Source organism: Gigantopelta aegis, chromosome 5 (genome assembly GCF_016097555.1).
Source record: "Gigantopelta aegis isolate Gae_Host chromosome 5, Gae_host_genome, whole genome shotgun sequence".
Lineage (NCBI taxonomy): Eukaryota > Metazoa > Mollusca > Gastropoda > Neomphalida > Peltospiridae > Gigantopelta > Gigantopelta aegis.
Window position 1 is genome coordinate 32,215,500 of NC_054703.1, and position 24,743 is coordinate 32,240,242.

Genomic DNA, 24,743 nt, shown 5'->3' on the forward strand with positions numbered 1-24,743 from the left:
GTCTGAGGTAAAATATCTAGGGGACACATAGTTTCTGGTGATGGTATTAAGCCAGATCCTTCCAAGGTGGACATGGTTTGAACTGGACTCAGCCAGAAAGTCCTGAACAGGTCAGGCAATTCCTTGCTTTGCTGGCTATTATAGGAAGTTTATTCCAAACGTTTCTAAGATCTGTCGACCACTGACTGATCTGTTACCACCGACAACCAAGAAAGACAGGAGAACCAAGAAGACAAAGCCTGATGTCAGATTTTGTGGGGAACAGATCAGCAGCGGGCGTTTGAATTACTTAAGAAGACTTTAACAACACAGCCTGTACTTGGGTATCCAGATTACTCACTGCCCCTTGAAGTACATACAGATGCCTGTCACCAAGGTCTTGGAGCCATTTTGTACCAAGAACAACAGGATGGAAAAAGGGTGATAGCCTATGCAAGCCGAGCATTAAGCAAGACAGAAAGGAACTATCCAGCTCACAAGTTGGAATTTTTAGTACTGAAGTGGGCAGTGACTGAAAAATTCCACGATTACCTTTATGGACATGTCTTTACTGTTCTTACCGACAATAACCCACTGACATATGTGTTAACCACAGCTAAACTCGATGCTACGGGTCATAGGTGGTTAGCTGCTTTGTCTGTGTATGATTCTGTAGTAAAATACATACCAGGTAAAGCCAACACTGATGCTGACGTGTTGTCACGACTGCCAGTAAGGTCACCAGAAGACCATGTAGAAACTATTTCATCAGATTCAATTAAGGCGATTTCTTTAGAGAGATCTAACAGATATACAGTTAGGAGAGAATATTTGGATAATCGTATTTCATTCAGTTACGGGTATTATAGGATCTCCCCGTGACAGCTGTGCATGGATTATTTAACTCTGGAGTCTTCGAAAGGTGGTTTCCAAAATATTTTGGTTATCACTGATCATTTCACCAGATATGCACAGGCTTTTCCAACGAAGAACCAGACTGCCAAGACAACAGCTGATGTGTTATTTAATCAGTTTATTGTGCATTATGGTTTTCCTCCGCGGATCCAGACAGGCCATGGCGCCAATTTTCAAAGTCAGCTTATGAAGGAACTGTACCAGATATCCGGGATAGACCGATCCAGGACCACACCCTATCATCCAATGGAGAATGGGATGTGTGAAAGATTTAATCGAACACTACTGGATATGTTGGGGACTTTGACTCCAGACAAGAAGGCCAACTGGAAATCACATGTTGCACCATTGGTCCATGCATACAATAGTACAAGACATGAATCAACAGGAACACCGCCTTTCTTTTTAGTGCTCGGTAGGCATCCACGTCTTCCACTGGATATTGCTCTGGGCTTGGATAGCAATGATGATCATCAGAATCATACTGAGTTCATCAAGTCTCTGCGGAAATGCCTGGAAGACTCGTACAGACTTTCCAATGAGGCTGCTGATCACAGTCAAACTCGACAGAAGAAGCAGTACTATTCCAGAGTCCGCGGTGGCGGTTATTGAGGTCAGAGATAGGGTGCTTGTCCGAACATTAGCTTTTGATGGAAAGCATAAGTTGGCAGACAGACGGGAGGAGGATGTCTATGTGGTGCAAAATCAACCAAGCCAAGATGTTCCTGTGTTTGTTGTCAAGAAGGAGAAAGTACCTGGGAAGCCAAGGACTTTGCACCGAAATCTCCTCCTTCCCGTCAGTTCACTGCCACTTCCTGCCAAAGAGGATATTAAGCCTGTACCGCCACCACGGATCACCAGGCCAGCGGCACCCGTGAAGATAAGAACTGTCACAGATCAGCAAGATGGATCAGCCCCATCTGAAGATGACGAGTCGTCAGATGCTGATTCTGTGCAGTTTATGGAATCTGGACAGAAGGTAGTGTCAGCAGGTTTCGGTGCTCAAATAGCAACCAATGTTATGCCTGTTGAGGAAGTTGCACAGGAGGACACTGCTCCAGTTCCTGAGAACATACCTCTTGAACTTGGAGACACTCCTGTTCAAGAAGATCCTTTACCAGAGGGGGACATCATGGAGGGATCAGAGGATTCACACAATGGGGTACAGGTGGACCGTGCAGATGTTCTTAACGTCGATAGAACACCGCCAAGACCACCACCAAGAAGATCACTGAGGGATAGGAAACCACCTGAGTGGATACGGTCAGGTGACTTGTCTATGTCTCAGTCTGCACAAGTCCAATCTCCTAATCGTACACCAGACTGGAAAGAGCGGGCAACATTGTTAACGTCTCTAGCAGCCACTGGTGTTCTTAGCAGTATGCCTGACAGTGCTCGAGAAGCAATGTTGTCGTTAGTGCTTAAGAATGCGTAAAATAACGAGGACGTTATTTTAATTAGGGGGGGGGGGGGGGGGGGGGGGGGGGGAGAATGGGGGGGGGGGGGGGGGGGGGGGGGGGGGGGGGGGGGGGGGGGGGGGTGGGGGGGGGGGGGGGGGGGGGAACCATATGGGTTTTATTGCTTTAATGATTTTATTATGCACAACGCACATGCACCTAAAACTTTGGCTAGGAACTGTAGGGACATGCATTTACCTGTCTTTACATCTGACCTCTGACCAGGGACAGTGACGATCAACCAATAGACTGGCCAGCTGTGTTTGACCCAGTTGGTGGCTATTCATTGTCACTCACCTGACATTCCTTTACCTGTCACGAGCTGCACAGGCCACGCACTCTTGATCTGCTTTAATCGTACACTGGGATAATTGGTGAGTTATATTTCTACTTTTCTAATTCACTTTACTATTTTACTAACATACATAAAGTACAGTTTATAAATTACAAATAAGGTTTAAATAAATAACTACTTCAATTAACATTTACTTTGATAAAGGAATAAACTGAATAAATGTAAGTGTTAGAATTTGGGCGTGGCACTGAGCCATAATTAAATGAGTTATTGTTTTAGAAATGTTATTAGTTTTATTTTACTTGTTTCTTGTAGACTTGTTGACGGTTTTGGTGTTACCGCCCTAAAGCCCACAGCTAAAAGGTACTGTATTTTTGTGTCTAGGTAATCGTATCACCTGAGGATAATGTTTTGTGTACCGTACTTTTATTTTATTATTCTATATATCGCCATATGTGTACTTGTTGTTGGTTATAAATAATGATTTAAGATTACCGGTGATTGATTAATGTTCAGTCGTTTAACGTACGGTAATTCTGTACTGTATAGTATGCCTATATTTGATGTTTACTGTAGCGATGTTAAATATTGCTCAGTGTATGGTTCTTTCTTTTGTTTAAGCGATCTGCTATGATCTGTAGATAATAACTAGACTGCAGAGTGTATATATATATATATTTTTTGTTTTAATGTGTTTTTATATGGTCTTTTATGACTGTTTATGTATAGTTGTGATTGTATTTTAATAATGCCATTTTTGCTTATAGGGTTTATTCGACTATATAACCATATTCTCTGGAATAAAGAACCCTATCTATACCAATCTTCACCGAGTCAGTTGTCTTTTCGGGAAGTAACATATATGAAGAGTTCAGGCGCAAAACGCGATATATCCATTTTTCATTTTCAGTAAAAATGGGTTTTTTAATTGGTGTACATGTATATCGCGTTTTGATGAAAACAAACGGGGTTTACCCAATACAATTTCATAAGGATCAGTCACGTTTTGCAGGAAATTAGCAGGCCTACGATCAGCCCATACTGACATACAGTAGTGGCTTTAACTAAAAACTAGAAAGAAAATGGTTTATATCGCGTTTTGCGCCTGAACTCTTCATATATATATATATATATATATATACATGAGAGAGAGAGAGAGAGAGAGAGAGAGAGAGAGAGAGAGAGAGAGAGAGAGAGAGAGAGAGAGAGAGAGAGAGAGAGAGAGAGAGAGAGAGAGAGAGAGAGAGAGTTTTTAATAATTATTCTTATTTTTAATTCCAGAGGCTGTTTGTGGCTACAGGTCATACAATCCGACATTTAACATGTGTTGTGGCGGTAATGTCGTATCCAAGTCTGGATTTCACCCAACGGTGCTGTGGATCTCGATCGTACGATACGACATTTAACATGTGTTGTGGCGGTAATGTCGTATCCAAGTCTGGATTTCACCCAACGTGCTGTGGATCTCGATCGTACGATACGACATTTAACATGTGTTGTGGCGGTAATGTGGTATCCAAGTCTGGATTTCACCCAACGTGCTGTGGATCTCGATCGTACGATACGACATTTAACATGTGTTGTGGCGGTAATGTCGTATCCAAGTCTGGATTTCACCCAACGTGCTGTGGATCTCGATCGTACGATACGACATTTAACATGTGTTGTGGCGGTAATGTCGTATCCAAGTCTGGATTTCACCCAACGTGCTGTGGTTCTCGGTCGTACGATACGACATTTAACAGGTGTTGCAACGGTCGTATTTGCTAGAATTAACCTACATATTATGCCTAAAAATCACATAACACTAGCCTGATCATTTATTTTTTGCTTTTAAATTATTATTATTATTTAAAATTTGATGACGTGAATGACCTCTGTGAACTCTTAAAGGTGTATTCCTATGAGTACAACAATAAACAAAGACCTAAATATAATATGTTAATAAAGACAGCTTACTCTAACCTCCGTCTGTTTGTTTTCTTGCTGTGGTAATTGTTGTATTTTGTAATGGTTTCCAGTAGTTTCGTTTAGCCCGAATCTAGTTATATACGCGATGTCCACGTATGACATATTTGTCGATGTTCTGATCAAGCTTAGCGATATTAATTGATCCTTATAGTTTCAGGAGCAGAGATAGAATTTGAAAAGGGGTTGGGTGAGATTCGAAATTTACGATTTGTTTATAAAAAGGAAGAAAGGAAATGTTTTATTTATATGCACCATTCCACAGACAGGATAGTACATACCACGACCTTTGTGGAGCACAAGATGAAACACGAAATAGCCCAATGGGCCCACCGACGGGAATCGATCCTAGATCGATCGCGCATCAGGCGAGCGCTGTACCACTGAACTATGGTCACTCGTCATTAACACTGACATCGTTTTCAATTTGTGCTGGACTGCGGGCAGTTTTTGACGATTAGCGTGTAATCACAAGACAAGACAAGACTTTATTTACACTCGGGCCGTTACGCAACGGCATAGGAGGAATATATACATAAACATTTTGTTATATACACGTGACAAGATGGTTGACAGTGAATACATTAATAACAATACATACACAAACACATATACAAACATATACAATCACGCACATCAATATATTATGTAATAATACAAATATTTAATACAAATATACGGGTATCCAAGTACTTATAAACGAATAGATTGTTAAACTTATATATGGTGCAGTGGATAATGATAGTATTTTGTTAATTATGTTTGGTTTTGATGGTGTTTGTAGTCAAGGGCGTTTGAATTCATTAGTTATTATATTTATGAAATATGATAATTTCTTTTGGGTACTAATTCGTTTATTCTCCATTAGTTCTCTAAATGTATAAGTACTTGGTCGCGTATAATAATATGGGTGTAGCAACTGGACTCTTGAATTATGGAAAAAAATGGCAAATAAAAAGATAATGGAACTCGTCGCCAATGTCTACTTCATTACATAATGTGCAAATTCTATCTTCTATGAGTATATTATTCCAACGTCCAATTTCAACGGGTAGGTAATGGTTAGACGTTCTAAATTTTAAGAGTGCTGTCCACAGTTTTTCTGGTAGTTTATTGATGTAGCTTTCGAAAAATAGTTGTTCTTTGTATAATCGGTAAGTGTTGCCTCTCGATGACAGTGATATGTTATTTTTCCATGTTTGTAAATACTGATCGCATTGTCTTTGTTTAATTTGTTGTGAGAGACAATTTACTGATATGAAAGATTGTCTTATCGAGATATCACCCATTCCCAAGTTATTCAGTGTGTTTTTAACAGTATTAATCCAGTTATAGTTAGTTCCGTTAGTAAGGTGGTCATTTAACATAATTTTGTATAAAAGAGTAGACAATTTTGATTGTTTTCCTGATATCAGTCGCGCCCAGTAACATACCATTCTTCTGTATATAATTAACTCGACAGGCGTTCTCCCTAACTCTCCATAAAGCATAAATATTGGTGTTGCGTTCTTAACGGGTATGATGTGTCTTAGAAAGTGTATTTGTACAGAATTAAATAAATCAACTTTTTCATATCCCCATATTTCACATCCATATAATAAAACTGGCAGAACCATTGAGTGAAACATTTTAAGTTTACATTCGGTTGATAGATAGTTGTCCTTTGATTTTGATAGTACAAAGTACATGGCCTTGGTAGCCTGTTGTTTAAGTCTGTTCTTTGTAACTCGAAAGTTGTTTAATTTTGTAAAAGTAATTCCTAAGTATTTATATTCTTTTACATGTTCTAATGCACTACACCGACCGACACTTGGCACTGTTCGATGCCGCACCTTTTCTAAAAAAAAGGGGTGGGGGGTGCCCATACTTTAACGACCTTGAAACTGTTGCGGTGTATTGGTTGGAATGAGAAACCCCAAAATTAGTGCGACGCAAGCACCTCAAGCGAGCGCTCAATCGACTGCGCTAAATCTCTTCGGCAGTGACTTGTCCGAGCGGGTTGACCAGCGGAGCGGAATACCAAGACACGTAATATCGCCAGGTTGAAGAAAGGAAGGAAGGAAGTGTTTTAATGACGCACTCAACACATTTTATTTACGGCTATATGGCGTCGGGCATATGGTTAAGGACCACACAGATTTTGAGAGAGGAAATCCGCTGCCGCCACTTCATGGGCTACTCTTTTTCGATTAGCAGTAAGGGATCTTTTATATGCACCATCCCACAGAAAGGATAGCACATACCACGGCCTTGATATACCAGTCATGGTGCACTGGCTGGAGCGAGACATCGCCAGGTTGAGGCCTTAGTGTGAGAGATCGACCCGGGGGTGGATGGTCCACTATGCAAAACAAACCTGCGCTCTACTTTCTTGTGGTGAGGGGGCCGAGACGTAGCTCAATGGTAAAGCGTTCGCTTAATGTGCGGTCGGTTTGGGGTCGATCCCCGTCAGTGGGCCCATTTGGGCTATTTTTCGCTACAGCCAGTTCACCATGCCTGGTATATCATCAAAGGCCGTGGTATGTGCTAGCCTGTCTATGGGATGGTGCATATAAAATATCCCTTGCTGCTGGTCGAAAAGAGTAGCCCATTGCGTGGCGGCAGCGGGTTTCCTCCCTCAATATCTGTGTGGTCCTTAACCATATGTCCGACGCCATATAACCGTAAATGAAATGTGTTGAGTGCGTCGTTAAATAAAACATTTCCTTCCTTCTTGTGGTGACGTGGAGGGGCGTCGGGTTTCTTCGTGTAACTTTCTTACTAAATATATATAGCTGGTATTCAAAACTTGTGGCACCATGTTTCAACCGTTTCTCAACCGAAATAGCGCAACAAATGAACACACAAACCAAACGTGTATAACCTACCGTACTCACTAAATCCCGATTGAAGTACTTGCATCATTATTAACAAAATAAATCGTTCAACAACATAAAACATTTGCCTGCCATTTTAAATTTGCTAAATAGAGGGAAGCAACTGGCCCTGCACATCAATACAAATATTGACTTAATACCGGCCTCGGTGGCGCAGTGTTTAAGCCATCAGACTACAGGCTGGTAGGTACAGGGTTCGCAACCCGGTACCAGCTCCGACCCTGAGCGAGTTGTTAAGGGCTCAATGGGTAAGTGTAAGGCCACTACAACCCTCTTCTCTTTCAATAACCACTAACAAACTAACAACTAACCCGCTGTCCTGGACAGATATCCCAGATAGCTGAGGTGTGTGCCCAGGACCCACATATCTGAGGTGTGTGCCAAGGACAACGTGCTTGAACCTTAATTGGATATATGTATAAAAATAAGTTGAAATAAAATGAAATTGACTTAAAGCCGCACACCCTAGTTCGATCCAGCGAAAATAAATTATAATTTGGTTAATCTACAAACCTGTAACACACTTAGATCACTTTTTATCAAATGGAGTGAAAAAGCAGGTTTTATATCGATAAATACCATGGGAATCCCCATGTCCCAATTGCTTGAAATAATTTTGAAAGTTAGTATTCTGATGTCACCGGTAGATGTCGCTCGAAGCACAACAATGCCTACGTCACGACAAATTTCACAGACTTGGGATGCGATCGTTTCACCTCTCCTGGACATGTTCCAACTGTTCTGTCCTGGTTGTATCCCCTCTCCAGATATCGTAAGACTAAGCAAAATTATTGGTTTTAAGGGTTTGTAACGTTTTGTATTGAGACACTTACTTGTCTGAACTTTATTGTTACTGAAAATGTTCACGAACTGTGAAGAAAAATCTCACAAATGAACAACAACAAATCGGATGTTGATTGCGCGAACCGTGCACGAGAAAACAAACCGAACCAAAATGATAACGGTCACGTGGTATACCAACGTCTGTGACATTGAAATGGAAATATCCCCTCTAAAAATAGATTAGACCTTGTCTATTCAACGTTTTTTTCTCAGACGAGCGTGTGTTTTTATGAGAAAAAAAAAATGCATTTTGTCTATTACAAAAACCAGGATTACCAGGATTACCAAAAAACACTTCAGGTGAATGGAAATGTATATTCTAAATAATAAACGGTAAGTAAAGTGCAATTTTATTTGTGGAAAAAATGGGTTTAATAGCGAAAAACAACGCCGTAATGGTTAACAACTAGCCGTAACTAGGGTGTGTCCCTTTAATGTGCGGTCTGCACTAGGCTGGAGATGACTCGAGCTAACCCGCACACAGCTCAAATATCCTCTTAGTCTTCATAAACAAGATAAGGCTAAAGGAAACTCGATCTCCCTCTCACATCGCCGTATCCTGACGCCATTTATCTGTGACCAGTTTATTCTGTTTTATTATTTTTTTCATTTAGAATTTGCTTAGATTTGTGATTGAAAAGCGAAAACTTAGCAACAGTGTGTTGTAAGTATAGACTGTTCTCCTTCAACCCCCTCCGTACATAAAACAAAACGACTAGTAAGTGGCATGCTGTGTGGTGCACAAAGTGACGTACCACAGTTTATTCCGAAATAAAAACACTAAACAATCTTAAATCTACTCTTAGAACATAATCGTCTAAACGAATTATAATGGGCCGTTACCCCTCCAGTGGCTGTTCGCCTTCAGCATATTCTCACGGTTCGCCAATCTATAAAAAGACAATACAAAATAAATGTGAGATACTTTCAAAACAGTGTAAATTGCGTGCACCACAACCAAGATGATAAAAAACACATTGCCACATCCTTATATAGTGCACAAACAGCGCCCCCTACCAAACACAAACCAATTACCAACCTTTATGTACTTCGACCAAGGAGAAAATAGTTACTTTCTAATTCGTTCCTCAAACGAAAGAAACAATATGGGTCTGTAGAGAACATTTTATTGTAAAACATTCTTAGGGTTAGTTATATTATCTCACGACACCAAACGATTGAATACTGACGACCTTTTGAAAGTTCAGAATCGTCAGATTATGAACATGGATTCTGAAAAGAGCTGGGGGCGGGATTTAGCACAGTCGGTTGCGTGCTCGCTTGAGATGCTAGCGTCGCAGGATCGAACTACCTCGGTGGATCCATTCAGTTGACTGGGTTTTTTCCTTGTTCCAACCAGTGCACCACAACTGAACAAATAATGTGGTATGTGCTTTCCTGTCTGTGGGAAAGTGCATATAAAAGATCCCTTGCTGCATTAGAAAAAAAAATGTACCGGGTTTCTTCTGATGACTATGAGTCAGAATTATCCAATGTTTGATATCCAATAGCCGATGTTTAATTAATCGATGTGCTCATTAAAAAACTTTAAATTTTGAAAAGAGCTGCTTAATAGTTAAACACATGAACTTTTCCATTTCATGGACTTTATGGTGGTATTAGTGTAGTATGTTCCTAGTGAACATAGGTTTTGAGAATTTTACTATTAGCTCAGTTGTCAAAGCGCTGACTATTAAATATATGTTTCGAATCACCTTGGTGGATATTGATTTATTCGAATCTTTTGGAGCCGGTGTAGGGATTGGGTGTGCTCTGATCACAAGCACAGTGATATTACCCAGTCAGGACCAGCGACTGTTCAACTGTCTGTCTTCCACAACTTCTAGACGTAGCTTCTCTTGAGAGAGTATATGCATTAGTGAGAGTACAGAGTTTCCCTACTTGCAATAGTTAGTGGAAATTCCACATCAATTGGGCAGGATAAGCTCACCTTTCACAACTCCTTGACGTAGATTCACTTGAGGGAGTATAAGCATTAGTGAGAGTAGGGCCTACAGCGTTTTCCTACTTGCAACTGTTCAACTGTCTGTCTTCCACAACTCCTTGACGTAGCTTCTCTTGAGGCAGTATATGCAGCAGTGAGAGTGGAGAGGTTTCCTACTTGCAATAGTTAGTGGAAATTCCCCATCAATGGGGCAGGATAAGCTCACCTTTCGCGAACACCTGATATTATCACTTATTCTTTTTAACGTGATTTATGAGTATCTTATCACAGTTATATTTAATCCTTTGAACTCTGCCCTGTGCTAGTTTTAATTTAGTAAACTAGTCTGGGAGTGGCAGTCCTCTTTGAGCGGTGCAGGAATGATGTATTGTCTAGGGCCTCGTTCTACGAAACGATCTCAGCGCTAGGATTACCTTAAGTGCATAGCTACCATAAAGGATCTCCTCGGGTGTTGCTTCCATCATATATAGACGAAGCACTAGACAGAGATTCATTGAATCAACAACCATATTGCAAAATACCTATTCGACTCTTCATTGAGCAGAGATACGGCCCTGGTCGAGGATAACGATTTAGTTCTGTCGACAAAATGCTGGAAGGAAGGAAGGAAATGTTTTATGTAACGACGCACTCAACACATTTTATTTACGGTTATATGGCGTCAGCCATATGGTTAAGAACCACACATATACTGAAGGGGAAACCCGCTGTCACCACTTCATGGGCTACTCTTTTCGATTAACAGCAAGGGATCTTTTATATGCACCATCCCATAGACAGAATAGCACATACCACGGCCTTTGATGTACCAGTCGTGGTGGTGTTACAACATGCTGGACTCCAAGGTGAAGCAACTATGGTTCGAATCTTCAGTGGAGGTAATGTATCTGCAATCTCACTAATTCTGAACGACAAAACCGTAATACGTGATCAGGGGCATATTTCTGCATATTGCATAGTCGAATGGGAATTTGGTCAATGTGTAGTTGTTTCCGTGGCTCGTCTATAGGAGGACAACCACTCCTGAGGAGATCATTGTCTGTAGATTTCGTCCCTCTTGCACCGCCACAACGAGAGCTGCCACTTTCCATGGCTCGTCTATAGGAGACAAGCACTCCTGAGGAGATCATTGTCTGTAGATTTCGTCCCTCTTGCACCGCCACAACGAGAGCTGCCACTCCCAGACTAGTTTTCTAACTCACAACTAGCACAGCACAGAATTCATTGAAAATAATAAAAATGTGTGCGGGTTTTTTTGTTTGGAACCCGTCATGAGTACTGCCACCGCAGCTGTTAAGACTTTTTCTGCCGCTAACCCTGTCACTTAAAAAGTTGTGTGGCTCGGATGTGTCGCGGTTGGATAGATAAGGACTGGGATGTGGAGGTGGACAGCGAAAGAAGTTGAAAGATAGGAGTTTTTAATCTATAACTATAACCATTAATCATTTCAAACCCTGACTCATTTCAACTGATCTATAACTATAACCATTAAACGAAAAGAAGTCCCTTGAAACTCAAGTGCATATAATCTGTCAGTGGACAAGACAACAGCACAATTGGCAGAAAGGTCATCATTACAGGAATCGATCACCGACACACACTCCTCCTTACTGCACACGCGCTTCAAATGTATGATAACATGCGCAGTGGAAATTGCAATTTAACGGTCCCTATACCAAAATCAAATGTATGTGTACGATGTATCAGTATAGTGATTTCCCAAGAAATTAGGCAAGGCATGGTAGGGGCACTTGTTTTTCATTAAAAATACACAAAAAGTAATTGAAATAAACATTAATGTAATTTATTTGCTTGTTTTAATAAATGAATGGCAAAAGATATAAAATGCATATTTTCTTAATTAATACCTTTTTGGGTGTTTTATAAAGGCAATTTTAGAATTAATTAGTGAAAAAGGCTTGTTTAATCTCAGGGCAGCATGGTGCTGATTAAGGCAAGATGGTGCTAGACTATTGAGGCATGGTGCTGCACCATGCGAAAACAAGCTAGGGAAAACATTACGGTATTGTAGCTGTTAAAATACCCTTGTCTGATTGGGTATTTGAATGTTTTTAATGGCAAACAGCTATATAAAAGGCGAAATGTGTTTTGTCGATATTTAAACACTATTTACAGAAGAAAAAAAACACACGTTTGTTTTGTTTAACGACACCACTAGAGCACATTCATTTATTAATCATCGGCTATTGGGTGTCAAACATTTGGTAATTTTAACATATAGTCTTAGAGAGGACACCCGCTATATTTGTTTCCATTAGTAGCAAATTATCTTTTATATGCACCATCTCATAGACAGGGTAGCACTTACCACAGCCTTTGATGTACCAGTCGGGGTTCCCTGCCTGGAGCGAGAAATAACCCAATGGGTCCACTGACGGGGATCGATCCCAAACCGACCGCTCATGAAGCAAGCGCTTTACCACTGGACTAAGTCCCGCCCTAGAATAAATATGGTTGTCATTAGATGCATTCATATATGACTAACAAAACAGTCTCTCGCCCCATTTACACAAGAAGTGCCAGCTATCGAGGCATGAAGAATTAACACACTGCTGTCATATTTACTGACTGCAGAGCAGTCAAGCTGATTCCAATCGGACTGTTACAGTTTCTTGCGTGAAAAGCTTTAGTTCTGAAATAACAAATCTCCAGTTTGATCAGTTCCTGTTGTCGTATCTGTTTCAGCTTATAGCTTGAAAAGCGTTAGTTGTGAAGTAACAATTATTCATTTTGACTAGTTCCTGTTGACATATCTGTTTCAGCTTCTAGCTTGAAAAGCGTTAGTTGTGAAGTAACAATTATCCAGTTTGACTAATTCCTGTTGGCGTATCTGTTTCAGCTTCTTACTTGAAAAGCGTTAGTTGTGAAGTAACAATTATTCAGTTTGACTAGTTCCTGTTTTGACTTCTTACTTGAAAAGCGTTAGTTGTGAAGTAACAATCCATTTGACATATCTGTTTCAGCTTCTTACTTGAAAAGCGTTAGTTGTGAGGTAACAATTATTCAGTTTGACTAGTTCCTGTTGACGTATCTGTTTCAGCTTCTAGCTTGAAAAGCGTTAGTTGTGAAGTAACAATTATTCAGTTTGACTAGTTCCTGTTGGCATATCTGTTTCAGCTTCTAGCTTGAAAAGCGTTAGTTGTGAGGTAACAATTATTCAGTTTGACTAGTTCCTGTTGACATATCTGTTTCAGCTTCTAGCTTGAAAAGCGTTAGTTGTGAAGTAACAATTATTCAGTTTGACTAGTTCCTGTTGACATATTTGTTTCAGCTTCTAGATTGAAAAAGCGTTAGTTGTGAAGTAACAATTATTCAGTTTCACTAGTTCCTGTTGACATATCTGTTTCAGCTTCTAGCTTGAAAAGCGTTAGTTGTGAAGTAACAATTATCCAGTTTCACTAGTTCCTGTTGGCATATCTGTTTGACTAGTTCCTGTCGGCGTTTTGTCACATTGCTAAAACCCGATAACCACATGATTTTGCCGATAGCTCTTCTTGTCTTCGGTTGTGTTCTTCTTTCAATGATTTCCACCTTGGAGATCAACATGGCTGTCATTTTGCCCTTTGACGATGCCAGACCGTTCAGCGTTCGGAAGATTAGACCTGCCATAGAGTTGGCCAGAAGAAGACTGGAAAGAGACCAGACCCTTTCAGAGTCCACGACAATTGCGTTCCATTACGGAGACTCTCGTTGTGACAGTGCCCATGCCATTAACGAGGCCATCAGACAGCATATTCTGTATGGCGTGGACGTCTTCTTAGGACCGGTGTGTGACTACGCTGTAAGTTCGCTCGCCAGACAGTGTAAGCTGTGGAATCTTCCTCTCGTTTCCTGTGGTGCGATGGCTCGAGCTTTCACCTCGGCGAAGAAATCTACCTTCTCCACCCTGACCAGGGTGGGACCAGTGAATTTGCACTCCCTGTCGATCATGTTTAAGTTAATCTTAAGTCATTTCAACTGGAAACACGTGAATCTTTTGTTCGAGGTAGTGGCGAAAGATCAGCACATGAAAGGATTCTGCTACGTGGCCATGAACGCTGTGTATGTGATCCGTCGTGACAAAGAAGCGTCCATTCAAATGACTTCTGCCCAGTTGGATTACACTCGTGATTATGGTGAAATATTTTCCAAGAAAATCTCAACAGACTTCGCAGGTGAGTGGTGTATTTTGTACTTTAGTCCAGTACTGGCTGTACAGGTTGCATAGTACCAAAGAAGAGAGTTCCGTGTCAAAGTTCGAGGTGCACCGTCAAATATTTACGGAGTAGACATAGCTGTGGGTGTGATTGGTAGTAATATGTGGCCTTGATTATTTGTGCAAATACCATTATCCATTGTTAATAAATAAATACACTTTTATTTGTTATACAATTGTTATGCAGTATATATATCAGAGGTTGAAACTAATGCAGGGTCTCCCCAAAAATGGAAGTGCTTTTTTCAGCAATGGTATTTGACTCCTATTTTCGTGCAGGAATTGATTAGATGTTAGATGCCAGCAATAGTTTTTATTGCTGTACTTCCCCAGTTGGAGTTACCTTGGTGATTACGGTGAAATATTTTCCAAGAAAATCTCAACACACTACACAGGTGAGTGGTTTATTGTGTACTTTAGTCCAGTACTCTCTGTACCGCACTAGTTTCTCTATTACGCCCAGCTATGGCTGTATTCCGAGGTATATGTCATTCATTATTATGCTGAAAACGTTTAAGAAACAAAAGTCACCGGACTAATAATGTAACAAGTGTAGTACTAGCTGTACCGCACTAGTTTCACTATTACGCCCAGCTATGGCTGTATTCCGAGGTATATGTCATTCAATATTATGCTGAAAACGTTTCAGAAACAAAAGTCACCGGACTAATAAGGTAACAAGTGTAGTACCAGCTGTACCGCACTAGTTGTGCTTCCATTATATCCAGAATCTACTCGTGTATAGTTCTTGACAGTCTCATTGGTTGGACAAGATCACCTTTTCATTCAATAAATCCATGAACAGAAGAACAAAGGTCGGCACTCTCACCCCACTTCAGCACTTCCATGTTTTGCGACTTAGTTGACTGCTAATCCGTATTCCAGAGGCATCACTGTAACGCGAGAGAGAGAGAGAGAGAGAGAGAGAGAGAGAGAGAGAGAGAGAGAGAGAGAGAGAGAGAGAGAGAGAGAGAGAGAGAGAGAGAGAGAGTGTGTGTGTGTGTGTGTGTGTGTGTGTGTTCCAGTAACCCAGAGCTATTCTGATATTTCAATATTATCATAAATAAAATCTAAGAACTATAGTATTCATATATCACACACCATCACACGAACCAGTCACTTGGCTGCTCTGAAAACGTGTATAAATGATATTGTATGCCTATGGACTGTTTTTATCAACGGTTTCGTGTTTGAAAAGCGAATTTATGAAACACAATGTGACATCTCCTTGTATCAGGGCAAACGGAATCTATAATGTTCCTGTTAAATACGTAGGTGTTCATGGGTTTCTTCATGTGGGGTTTGTATTAGTAAGTAGTATCTCAAATATTTGTTATCAGCGACCTCGAAAATTATCAGTGTAAAGGTATTTATTTATTTATTTATTTATAATTAATTAATTGTCCGTTACATGGTTTACAATATAACGTCATCACATTGGTCCAGCCGTAGCAACGGGGCATTGTTCATCTCTCAACGAATGTAAACATTACGTCGTCAGGAAGCCTGATGACGTCATTTTGTATTGGTAATTTGTCTTACTTAGCGTTATTGTTTAACCACAGTTTGCAGATGATTTGTTTTATCGTTCATACCCGATGAACGTAAAAGAAATAACAGACAGTCCTGAAATATCTTTATATGTTTATATATATATTTATTTATTTATTTGTTTATTTATTGCACGATTTGTCTGCACATTATACACATAACTATGGATGCCTCAATAGCTCAGAACGCATCGTGATTAGTCTTGCAATTTGCGGGCGATTCGGTGCCACAGGTTCGAATTAAATACAGGTACAGGTTACGAATTAAATACATACACCAATACATACATACATACATACATACATACATACATACATACATATATACATATATATATATATATATATATATATATATATATATATATATGCATGCATGCATGTATGATGTATGATGTATGCATGTATGTATGTATGTATGTATGTATTGCACTATGAAACACGGTTACATTTTTATCTGTACGGTGACCCAGAGTTCTGGTAAATAGAGGAACAGCAAAACGATATCCTCATATAGGTTACATAATGTTCGACACACACTAGCACTTGCATAGCTCGAGTTACCTCTAACCTTGTTAAACACGATATATCTACAAGAAACTGGATCCCTCGGTTTCTAACACAATTTGTTTCTGTCAAGGTTGTTTATTTCTGTTAAGATTTTCTAGGTTTTTAAATTACATTTTTTAGGGTTTTAAATTATATGTTTTATGTTTTTTAAATTATATTTTCTAGGGTTTTAATGAGATTTTCTAGGGTTTCAAATTAGATTTTTTGGGGTTTCAAATCAGATTTACTATGGTTTTGAATTAGATTTTTTTAGGGCTTTAATTAGATTTCTAGTGGTTTAATTCCAAACCAAAACCATAGAAAACAACGGGGTTGCAAGTATAGAAAAGACACCTAGAAACAACAACAGATTATGCAAAATGCTACGTTTTCATTATATTATTTGATTAATGTTGCGAAAACTGATTATCTTTTGGAATCTCATACCCTGACGGAAATGTGGATTTTGGAAAGAGATTATTAGCCCAACAGATCATTGACTTTACACTGTCATGGTTTCGTATTGATATTAGTGTAACGTGTTTCTACTGCTACTGACATTATGTTAAAGGGCAACTATCCTATTAGTTTAGTTGATAGAACACTGGACTAACTCGGATAATATGTGGTTAGAATCTCCCGAGAAGGTGTGAGTTTATTCAATATAGCTGAAGCCGGGGTAGGAACTGTTATTACCACGTCAGAAACAGCAACAGTTCAACTGTACGTCTTGCACATAGATGGGTGGGTGTTACACTGGTGAGCGAAATTGCTATGGATGTGTGTGTGTATGTGCGGGGGGGGGGGGGGGGGGGGTGTGTGTATTTGTTAGACTGGTGAGCGAAATGTATATGGGGTGGATGGCGAATAAATGGTGTCTGCTAGACTGATGAGCGAAATTGCTACGGTGGTGTTGGTGGTAGTGGTGGTGGTGGTGGTGGTGTGTGTATGTGTGTGTGCGCGCGCGCGCGCGTGCGTGTGTCTGTTTTAGACTGGTCATCGAAATGGCTATGAGGGTAGGTGGCGGGTGTATGTGTGTGTTAGACTACTGATATATATATGGGGGTACGATTCATGCTCTGCCGGAAAACATATTTGAAGAAAAAAGAAAATTATCTTTGAGCTGGGCTTGAGAATGCATTTGTCATAACAAACGCAGTAAAAATTGCATACGCAGTGTAACAGTACCTATCTTTGAATGTATGCATTGGTGCTATTTAACATTATTGTCGAAACTAAACTACCCTTGTCGGGTTAGGTTTTGAATTGTTAAAAAAACAAAACAAAAGGTATGATGGACAAGATGTGAATGTTTGATGCTATAATTATAATTTTCAGATAAAATGTCAACTGAAGATGGAAATTATCACAGTGCTGTCAGACCTACTGTTTTGACGAGCAGATGAGAGCTGATCCTTATCTGATTTGACAAATATGTTAAGAGTTTCTTGTGTGAAAAGCGTTAGTTCTGAACTAACTAGTCACAAGTTGATCAGTTCCTTTTGACATATCTGTTACAGCTTCTTGTGTGAAAAGCTTTAGTTCTTAATCAACAATCCTCAAGTTTGACATGTTCCTGTTGACATATGTGGTACAGATTCTTGTGTGAAAAGCGTTAGTTCTGAACTAACAAGTCACAACTTTGATCTGTGTAAAAATCGTTAGTTCTTAATCAACAATCCTCAAGTTTAATATGTTCCTGTTGACATATCTGTACAGATTCTTGTGTGAATAGCGTCAGTTCTGAAGCAACAACTCTCACGTTTGATCAGTTCCTGTTGACAAATCTCTTACAGCTTCATGTGTGAAAGGCGTTAGTTGTGAAGCAACAACTCTCACGTTTGATCAGTTCCTGTTGACAAATCTCTTACAGCTTCATGTGTGAAAGGCGTTAGTTGTGAAGCAACAACTCTCAAGTTTGATCAGTTCCTGTTGACATATCTATTATAGTTAAGTGTGTAAAAAATGTTAGTTCTGAAGTAAGAATTCTCAAGTGTGAATGGTTCCTGTTGACATATCTGTCTACAGATTTCTTGTATGAAAAGCGTTAGCTCTGCAGCAACACTCCTTAAGTTTGACTTTTTCATGTTGGTGTTCTGTCACAATGCTGAGAACCGACAGCGACATGATTCCAACGTCAGCAGCTCTTCTTATCGTCGGTTGTGTTCTTCTGCCAATGATTTCCACCTTGGATATCAACATGGCTGTCATTTTGCCCTTTGACGATGCCAGACCGTTCAGCGTTCGGAAGATTAGACCTGCCATAGAGATGGCCAGAAGAAGACTGGAAAAAGACCAGGTCCTTTCAGAGTCCACGACAATTGTGTTCCATTATGGAGATTCGCGTTGTCACAGTGCCCATGGGATCAACAGCGCCGTCAGTCTGCATATGGAATATAATGTAGACGTCTTCTTAGGACCGGTGTGCTACGGTCCTGCCCTCTCACTCGCCAGACAGTGCATATTCTGGAACCTGTCTATTATTTCCGGTAGTGCGGTCAGTCGAGATTCAATCCTGAAGAAGCAAATCACCTTCTCCTCATTCACGGACCAGCGAATTTCCACTCCCTGTCGAACCTACTGTATTTAATTCTAAATCATTATAAATGGACGCGCTTTAAACTTGTGTATGAGAGAGCAGGATATGACATGTATGGTCCAGTATACTGTGCCAGAGCAGTGCATAGCATAATCAAAGGTCTTAAAGTTCTCAACAAAGAAGACTCACTTGAGTTGACGAGATACGGGTTCGAGTACATTCGAGATTATGTTGAAATGTTCTCCAAGATAATTTCAACAGAGTACGCAGGTAAGTGGTATAGCATTTACTTTAGCCCAGTACTGGCAATACCGTAACATATTCTATATTACGTTCAGAATGGACTATATGTTGTGATGTGGTATTTAATTTAGTCCAGTAGTGTCAGTACGGTAACAGTTTCTCTATTACGTTCAGAATTGACTATGTGTGGTGGTGTGGTATATACTTTAGTCCAGTACAGGCAGTATCGTAACAGTCTGTCTATTACGTTGAGCATGGACTCTATGCGGTCGTATGGTATAAAAGTAAACTACACCAAAAATTTAATTTATTGTTCCATATTTACAAAAAAACACAAATAAACGTCACTGTATACAAGAAAGTCACATGACATGCTGTCAAAGTTGAAGGTTGTCAAACATGGATTTTACACATTAGAACATTCGTTTAATAGTGTGTGAATCCACCCCTGGCGCGAATACACTCGACACATCGTTGCCTCATGCTGTTGATCAGACGTCTGAAGAACTCTTGGGGAATGGCCTGCCACTCTGCCATAAGAAGTTGACCCAGATCATGAAGGTTGGCCGGAGGGGCATGGTTATCCCGAACTCTCCTGCCTAATTCGTCCCAGGCGTCTCTATTGGGGCCAAGTCAGGCGAATATGCTGGCCAATCCATCCTGGTGATACCTTGATGTCTGAGAAAGTCCGTTACCACCCTGGCGCGGTGGGGTCTGGCATTGTCATCCTGCAGAACTGCCCCGCCGCCAATTTGCTGAAGGCCTGGGAGAACCAACGGCCGGATAATCTCATTCAGATAGCGGATTCCATTCAGATTGCCATCCACCACATAGAGGGGGGTCCTGTGGTGGATAGAGATGCCGCCCCACACCATGACGCTGCCACCACCGAACCAGTGACGTTGTCTAACGTTAACGTCAGCGAAGCGCTCCCCAGGACGTCTGACTGGAGACTAAACCTGGACTCATCAGTGAACATCACTCGACCCCACTGAACACGTTGCCACCGCAGATGAAGCGTGCACCAGTGACGTCTGGCCGTTCTGTGACGTGGTAGGAGTGGTGGTCGAACAGCCTGGCAACGGCAGCGTAGATTTTTGGCTCTCAGACGATTGCGTATGGTTTGATCAGACACTGGAGTTCCAGTCGCAGTCCGCAGATTGTCACGTAATCGGCGTGCAGTGGTTGTGCGTTGACGTAGAGCCATATTGGTGATGTAGCGGTCCTCTCTATTTGTAGTGCTTCGGGGTCTTCCCGAACGTGGACGATTTCGAACAGAATTCGTTGCTTGGTACCGTTGCCACAGTCGGCCAACGACACTCTGACTGACACCAAGTCTCAGAGCAACATTTCTTTGCGTATTGCCATCCTGAAGCGAAGCAATAGCCCTTCCTCGATCTTCGATAGTCAGTTGACGTCGTACCATTGTCGAATTTGGAGTGTGCACCGTACACGAACGCAAGCTCCAATTATACGGAAATTCAGCATTGGGAACATGGAATACACATGCAAAGCGTGCAAATGAAGCGCTTTGTGAAAAAGCAAGTTATGGGCACTTAGCAGACCTTTCGCTTTCGCCCTAATTTACGTGCAAATGTAAGCATGTTTTCGCCATTAGAACTAGTCGACAGTGTCAATGACAGTGGAATTTAATTCATTTATGGGTTGCTTAGACCCACTTTCGTCAAAATGGAACAATACCATGCGTGACATTATGGTCTAGCTAATATAATTGACATTCAGAAAATAATGTCGAAAATATCGTCTGACCCTTAAATTCTTTTGAGTAGTATATATACTTTAGTCAAGTACTGACAGTCCTGTAACACTTTCTCTATTACGTTCAGAATGGACTACATGTGGTGGTGTGGTACACTTTAGTCCAGTAGTGTCAGTACCGTAACAGTTTCTCTATTACGTTCAGAATGGACTATATGTGGTGGTGTGGTACACTTTAGTCCAGTAGTGTCAGTACCGTAACAGTTTCTCTATTACGTTCAGAATGGACTATATGTGGTGATGTGGTATACTGTAGTCCAGTAGTGTCAGTACCGTAACAGTTTCTCTATTACGTTCAGAATTGACTATATGTGGTGGTGTGGTGTACTTTAGTCCAGTAGTGTCTGTACCGTAACAGTCTCTCTATTACGTTCAGAATGGACTATATGTGGTAGTGTGGTATATACTTTAGTCCAGTAGTGTCAGTACCGTAACAGTTTCTCTATTACGTTCAGAATTGACTATATTATGTGGTGGTGTGGTATACTTTAGTCCAGTAGTGTCTGTACCGTGACAGACGCTCTATTACGTTCAGAATGGACTATATGTGATGATGCGGTAAAGACTTTAGTCCAGTAGTGTCAGTACCGTAACAGACTCCCTGTTACCTTCAGAATGGACTATATGTGGTGTTGTGTTACATACGTTAGTCCAGTAGTGTCAGTACCGTACCAGACTCTCTATTACGTTCAGAATGGACTATATGTTGTCATGTGGTATCTAATTTAGTCCAGTAGTGTCGGTACCGTAACAGACTCTCTGTTACCTTCAGAATGGACTCTATGGCGTCGTATGGTATATACTTTAGCCCAGTAGTGTCAGTACCGTAACAGTTTCTCTATTACGTTCAGTATGGACTATATGTGGTGGTGTGTTACACTTTAGTCCAGTATTGTCACTACCGTAACAGTCTCTCTATTACGTTGAGCATGGACTCTATGCGGTCGTATGGTATATACTTTAGTCAAGTACTGACAGTCCTGTAACACTTTCTCTATTACGTTCAGAATGGACTATATGTGGTAATGTGGTATATACTTTAGTCCAGTAGTGTCAGTACCGTAACAGTTTCTCTATTACGTTCAGAATGGACTATATGTGGTGGTGTGGTACACTTTAGTCCAGTAGTGTCAGTACCGTAACAGTTTCTCTATTACGTTCAGAATGGACTATATGTGGTGATGTGGTATACTTTAGTCCAGTAGTGTCAGTACCGTAACAGTTTCTCTATTACGTTCAGAATTGACTATATGTGGTGGTGTGGTATACTTTAGTCCAGTAGTGTCTGTACCGTAACAGACGCTCTATTACGTTCAGAATGGACTATGTGTGATGATGCGGTAAAGACTTTAGTCCAGTAGTGTCAGTACCGTAACAGACTCTCTGTTACCTTCAGAATGGACTATATGTGGTGTTGTGGTACATACGTTAGTCCAGTAGTGTCGGTACCGTAACAGACTCGCTGTTACCTTCAGAATGGACTATATGTGGTGTTGTGGTACATACGTTAGTCCATATAGTGTCAGTACCGTAACAGTTTTTCTATTACGTTCAGAATGACCTAACTGGCTGTTTGAATAGTGAGACAACGGTCCACAGTGTGTGTGGCAGTATATCATTGCTATTTCCAAAAAGAACAATGGTCTTGACGCCGGTTAGATAAACATTAAAACCAAAAGAACAAAAGCGATCGGGTTTGGCTTGAGGTTTTTTAACTTTATTATTATGTTGTTCTTTTTGTAATTTTCTGTAAGCGATTTCCTCTATCCTTTATAAGCACGATATTAAGATAGATTACACGTTCTACACGCACTAGCTCTTGCACAGATCGAATTTCTTCTGTCCTTTATGAACACAATGTGGCCAGAGGAAACTAGAGCTGTCTTTCATATCGCCGTTTTCTCACACCATTTGTTTGTGACAAATTTATTGCACATTTTTAAACTATTATCTAGGGCTTTAATTACAAACCTGAATATAGAAAACCTGCGGTGATAAGTATAGACTCGACACATGAAAAGGACGTCGGCTTCTATAATGGACATCAGATTATGCAAAACTCTACGTGTTATATTACACTAAAGGATTAATGCTGTGACTACTGATTACATGTTGTAATCTCATACCCAGATAGGAACATGCATTTGAGAAAGAGCTCAACAGATCATGGAACTTACAACGTCATGATTCTGTAGTTTTTATTAGAATGAGGTGTTCCTAATGGCAATCCTCTGTGACGATTTGTTTATTAGGTCAGTTGGTAAATCACTGGAGTTACTAAAATGATAGATGTGTTCCCAATGGCAGTCAACTGTGACGATTTGCTTATTAGCTCAGTTGGAAAATCAACGGAGTTACTAAAATGGTAGATGTGTTCCTAATGGCAGTCCACTGTGACGATTTGCTTATTAGCTAAGTTGGTAAATCACTGGAGTTACTAAAGTGGTTGATGTGCTCCTAATGGCAGTCCACTGTGACGATTTGCTTATTAGCTCAGTTGGTAAATCACTAGAGTTACTAAAATGGTAGATGTGTTCCTAATGGCAGTCCACTGTGACGATTTGCTTATTAGCTCAGTTGGTAAATCACTGGAGTTACTAAAATGGTAGATGTGTTCCTAATGGCAGTCCACTGTGACGATTTGCTTATTAGCTCAGTTGGTAAATCACTGGAGTTACTAAAATGGTAGATGTGTTCCTAATGGCAGTCCACTGTGACGATTTGCTTATTAGCTAAGTTGGTAAATCACTGGAGTTACTAAAGTGGTTGATGTGCTCCTAATGGCAGTCCACTGTGACGATTTGCTTATTAGCTCAGTTGGTAAATCACTGGAGTTAATAAAATGGTAGATGTGTTCCTAATGGCAGTCCACTGTGACGATTTGCTTATTAGCTCAGTTGGTAAATCACTGGAGTTACTAAAATGGAAGATGTGTTCCTAATGGCAGTCCACTGTGACGATTTGCTTATTAGCTCAGTTGGTAAATCACTGGAGTTACTAAAATGGTAGATGTGTTCCTAATGGCAGTCCACTGTGACGATTTGCTTATTAGCTCAGTTGGTAAATTACTGGAGTTAATAAAATGGTAGATGTGTTCCTCATGACAGTCCACTGTAACGATTTTCTTATTAGCTCAGTTGGTAAATCAACGGAGTTACTGAAATGGAAGATGTGTTCCTAATGGCAGTCCACTGTGACGATTTCCTTATTAGCGCAGTTGGTAAATCACTGGAGTTAATAAAATGGTAGATGTGTTCCTAATGGCAGTCCACTGTGACGATTTGCTTATTAGCTCAGTTGGTAAATCACTGGAGTTATTTAAATGGTAGATGTGTTTCTAATGGCAGCCCACTGTGACGATTTGCTTGTTAGCTCAGTTGGTAAATCACTAGAGTTATTTAAATGGTAGATGTGTTTCTAATGGCAGCCCACTGTGACGATTTGCTTATTAGCTCAGTTGGTAAATCACCAGAGTTATTTAAATGGTAGATGTGTTCCTAATGTCAGTCCACTGTGACGATTTGCTTATTAGCTCAGTTGGTAAATCACCGGAGTTATTTAAATGGTA

At 40.4% G+C, this 24,743-nt stretch overlaps 3 protein-coding genes across 3 annotated transcripts; all 3 read left to right on the top strand.

Annotated features, from left to right (window-relative positions):
- Window positions 1-3,984: 3,984 nt before the first annotated feature.
- Window positions 3,985-4,416, top strand: LOC121373094 (galaxin-2-like). Its single transcript, XM_041499542.1, has one exon. It carries the CDS (start codon window positions 3,985-3,987, stop codon window positions 4,414-4,416), a length of 432 nt encoding a protein of 143 aa, XP_041355476.1.
- Window positions 4,417-13,864: 9,448 nt separating this feature from the next.
- LOC121373095 (atrial natriuretic peptide receptor 3-like) lies at window positions 13,865-18,422 on the top strand. The gene is made up of 2 exons (XM_041499543.1): window positions 13,865-14,474; window positions 18,334-18,422. Exons 1-2 carry the CDS (start codon window positions 13,865-13,867, stop codon window positions 18,420-18,422), a joined length of 699 nt encoding a protein of 232 aa, XP_041355477.1.
- A 296-nt stretch (window positions 18,423-18,718) lies between these two features.
- On the top strand, window positions 18,719-19,204 carry LOC121373096 (atrial natriuretic peptide receptor 3-like). The gene has a single exon (XM_041499544.1). It carries the CDS (start codon window positions 18,719-18,721, stop codon window positions 19,202-19,204), a length of 486 nt encoding a protein of 161 aa, XP_041355478.1.
- The last annotated feature ends 5,539 nt before the right edge of the window (window positions 19,205-24,743 follow it).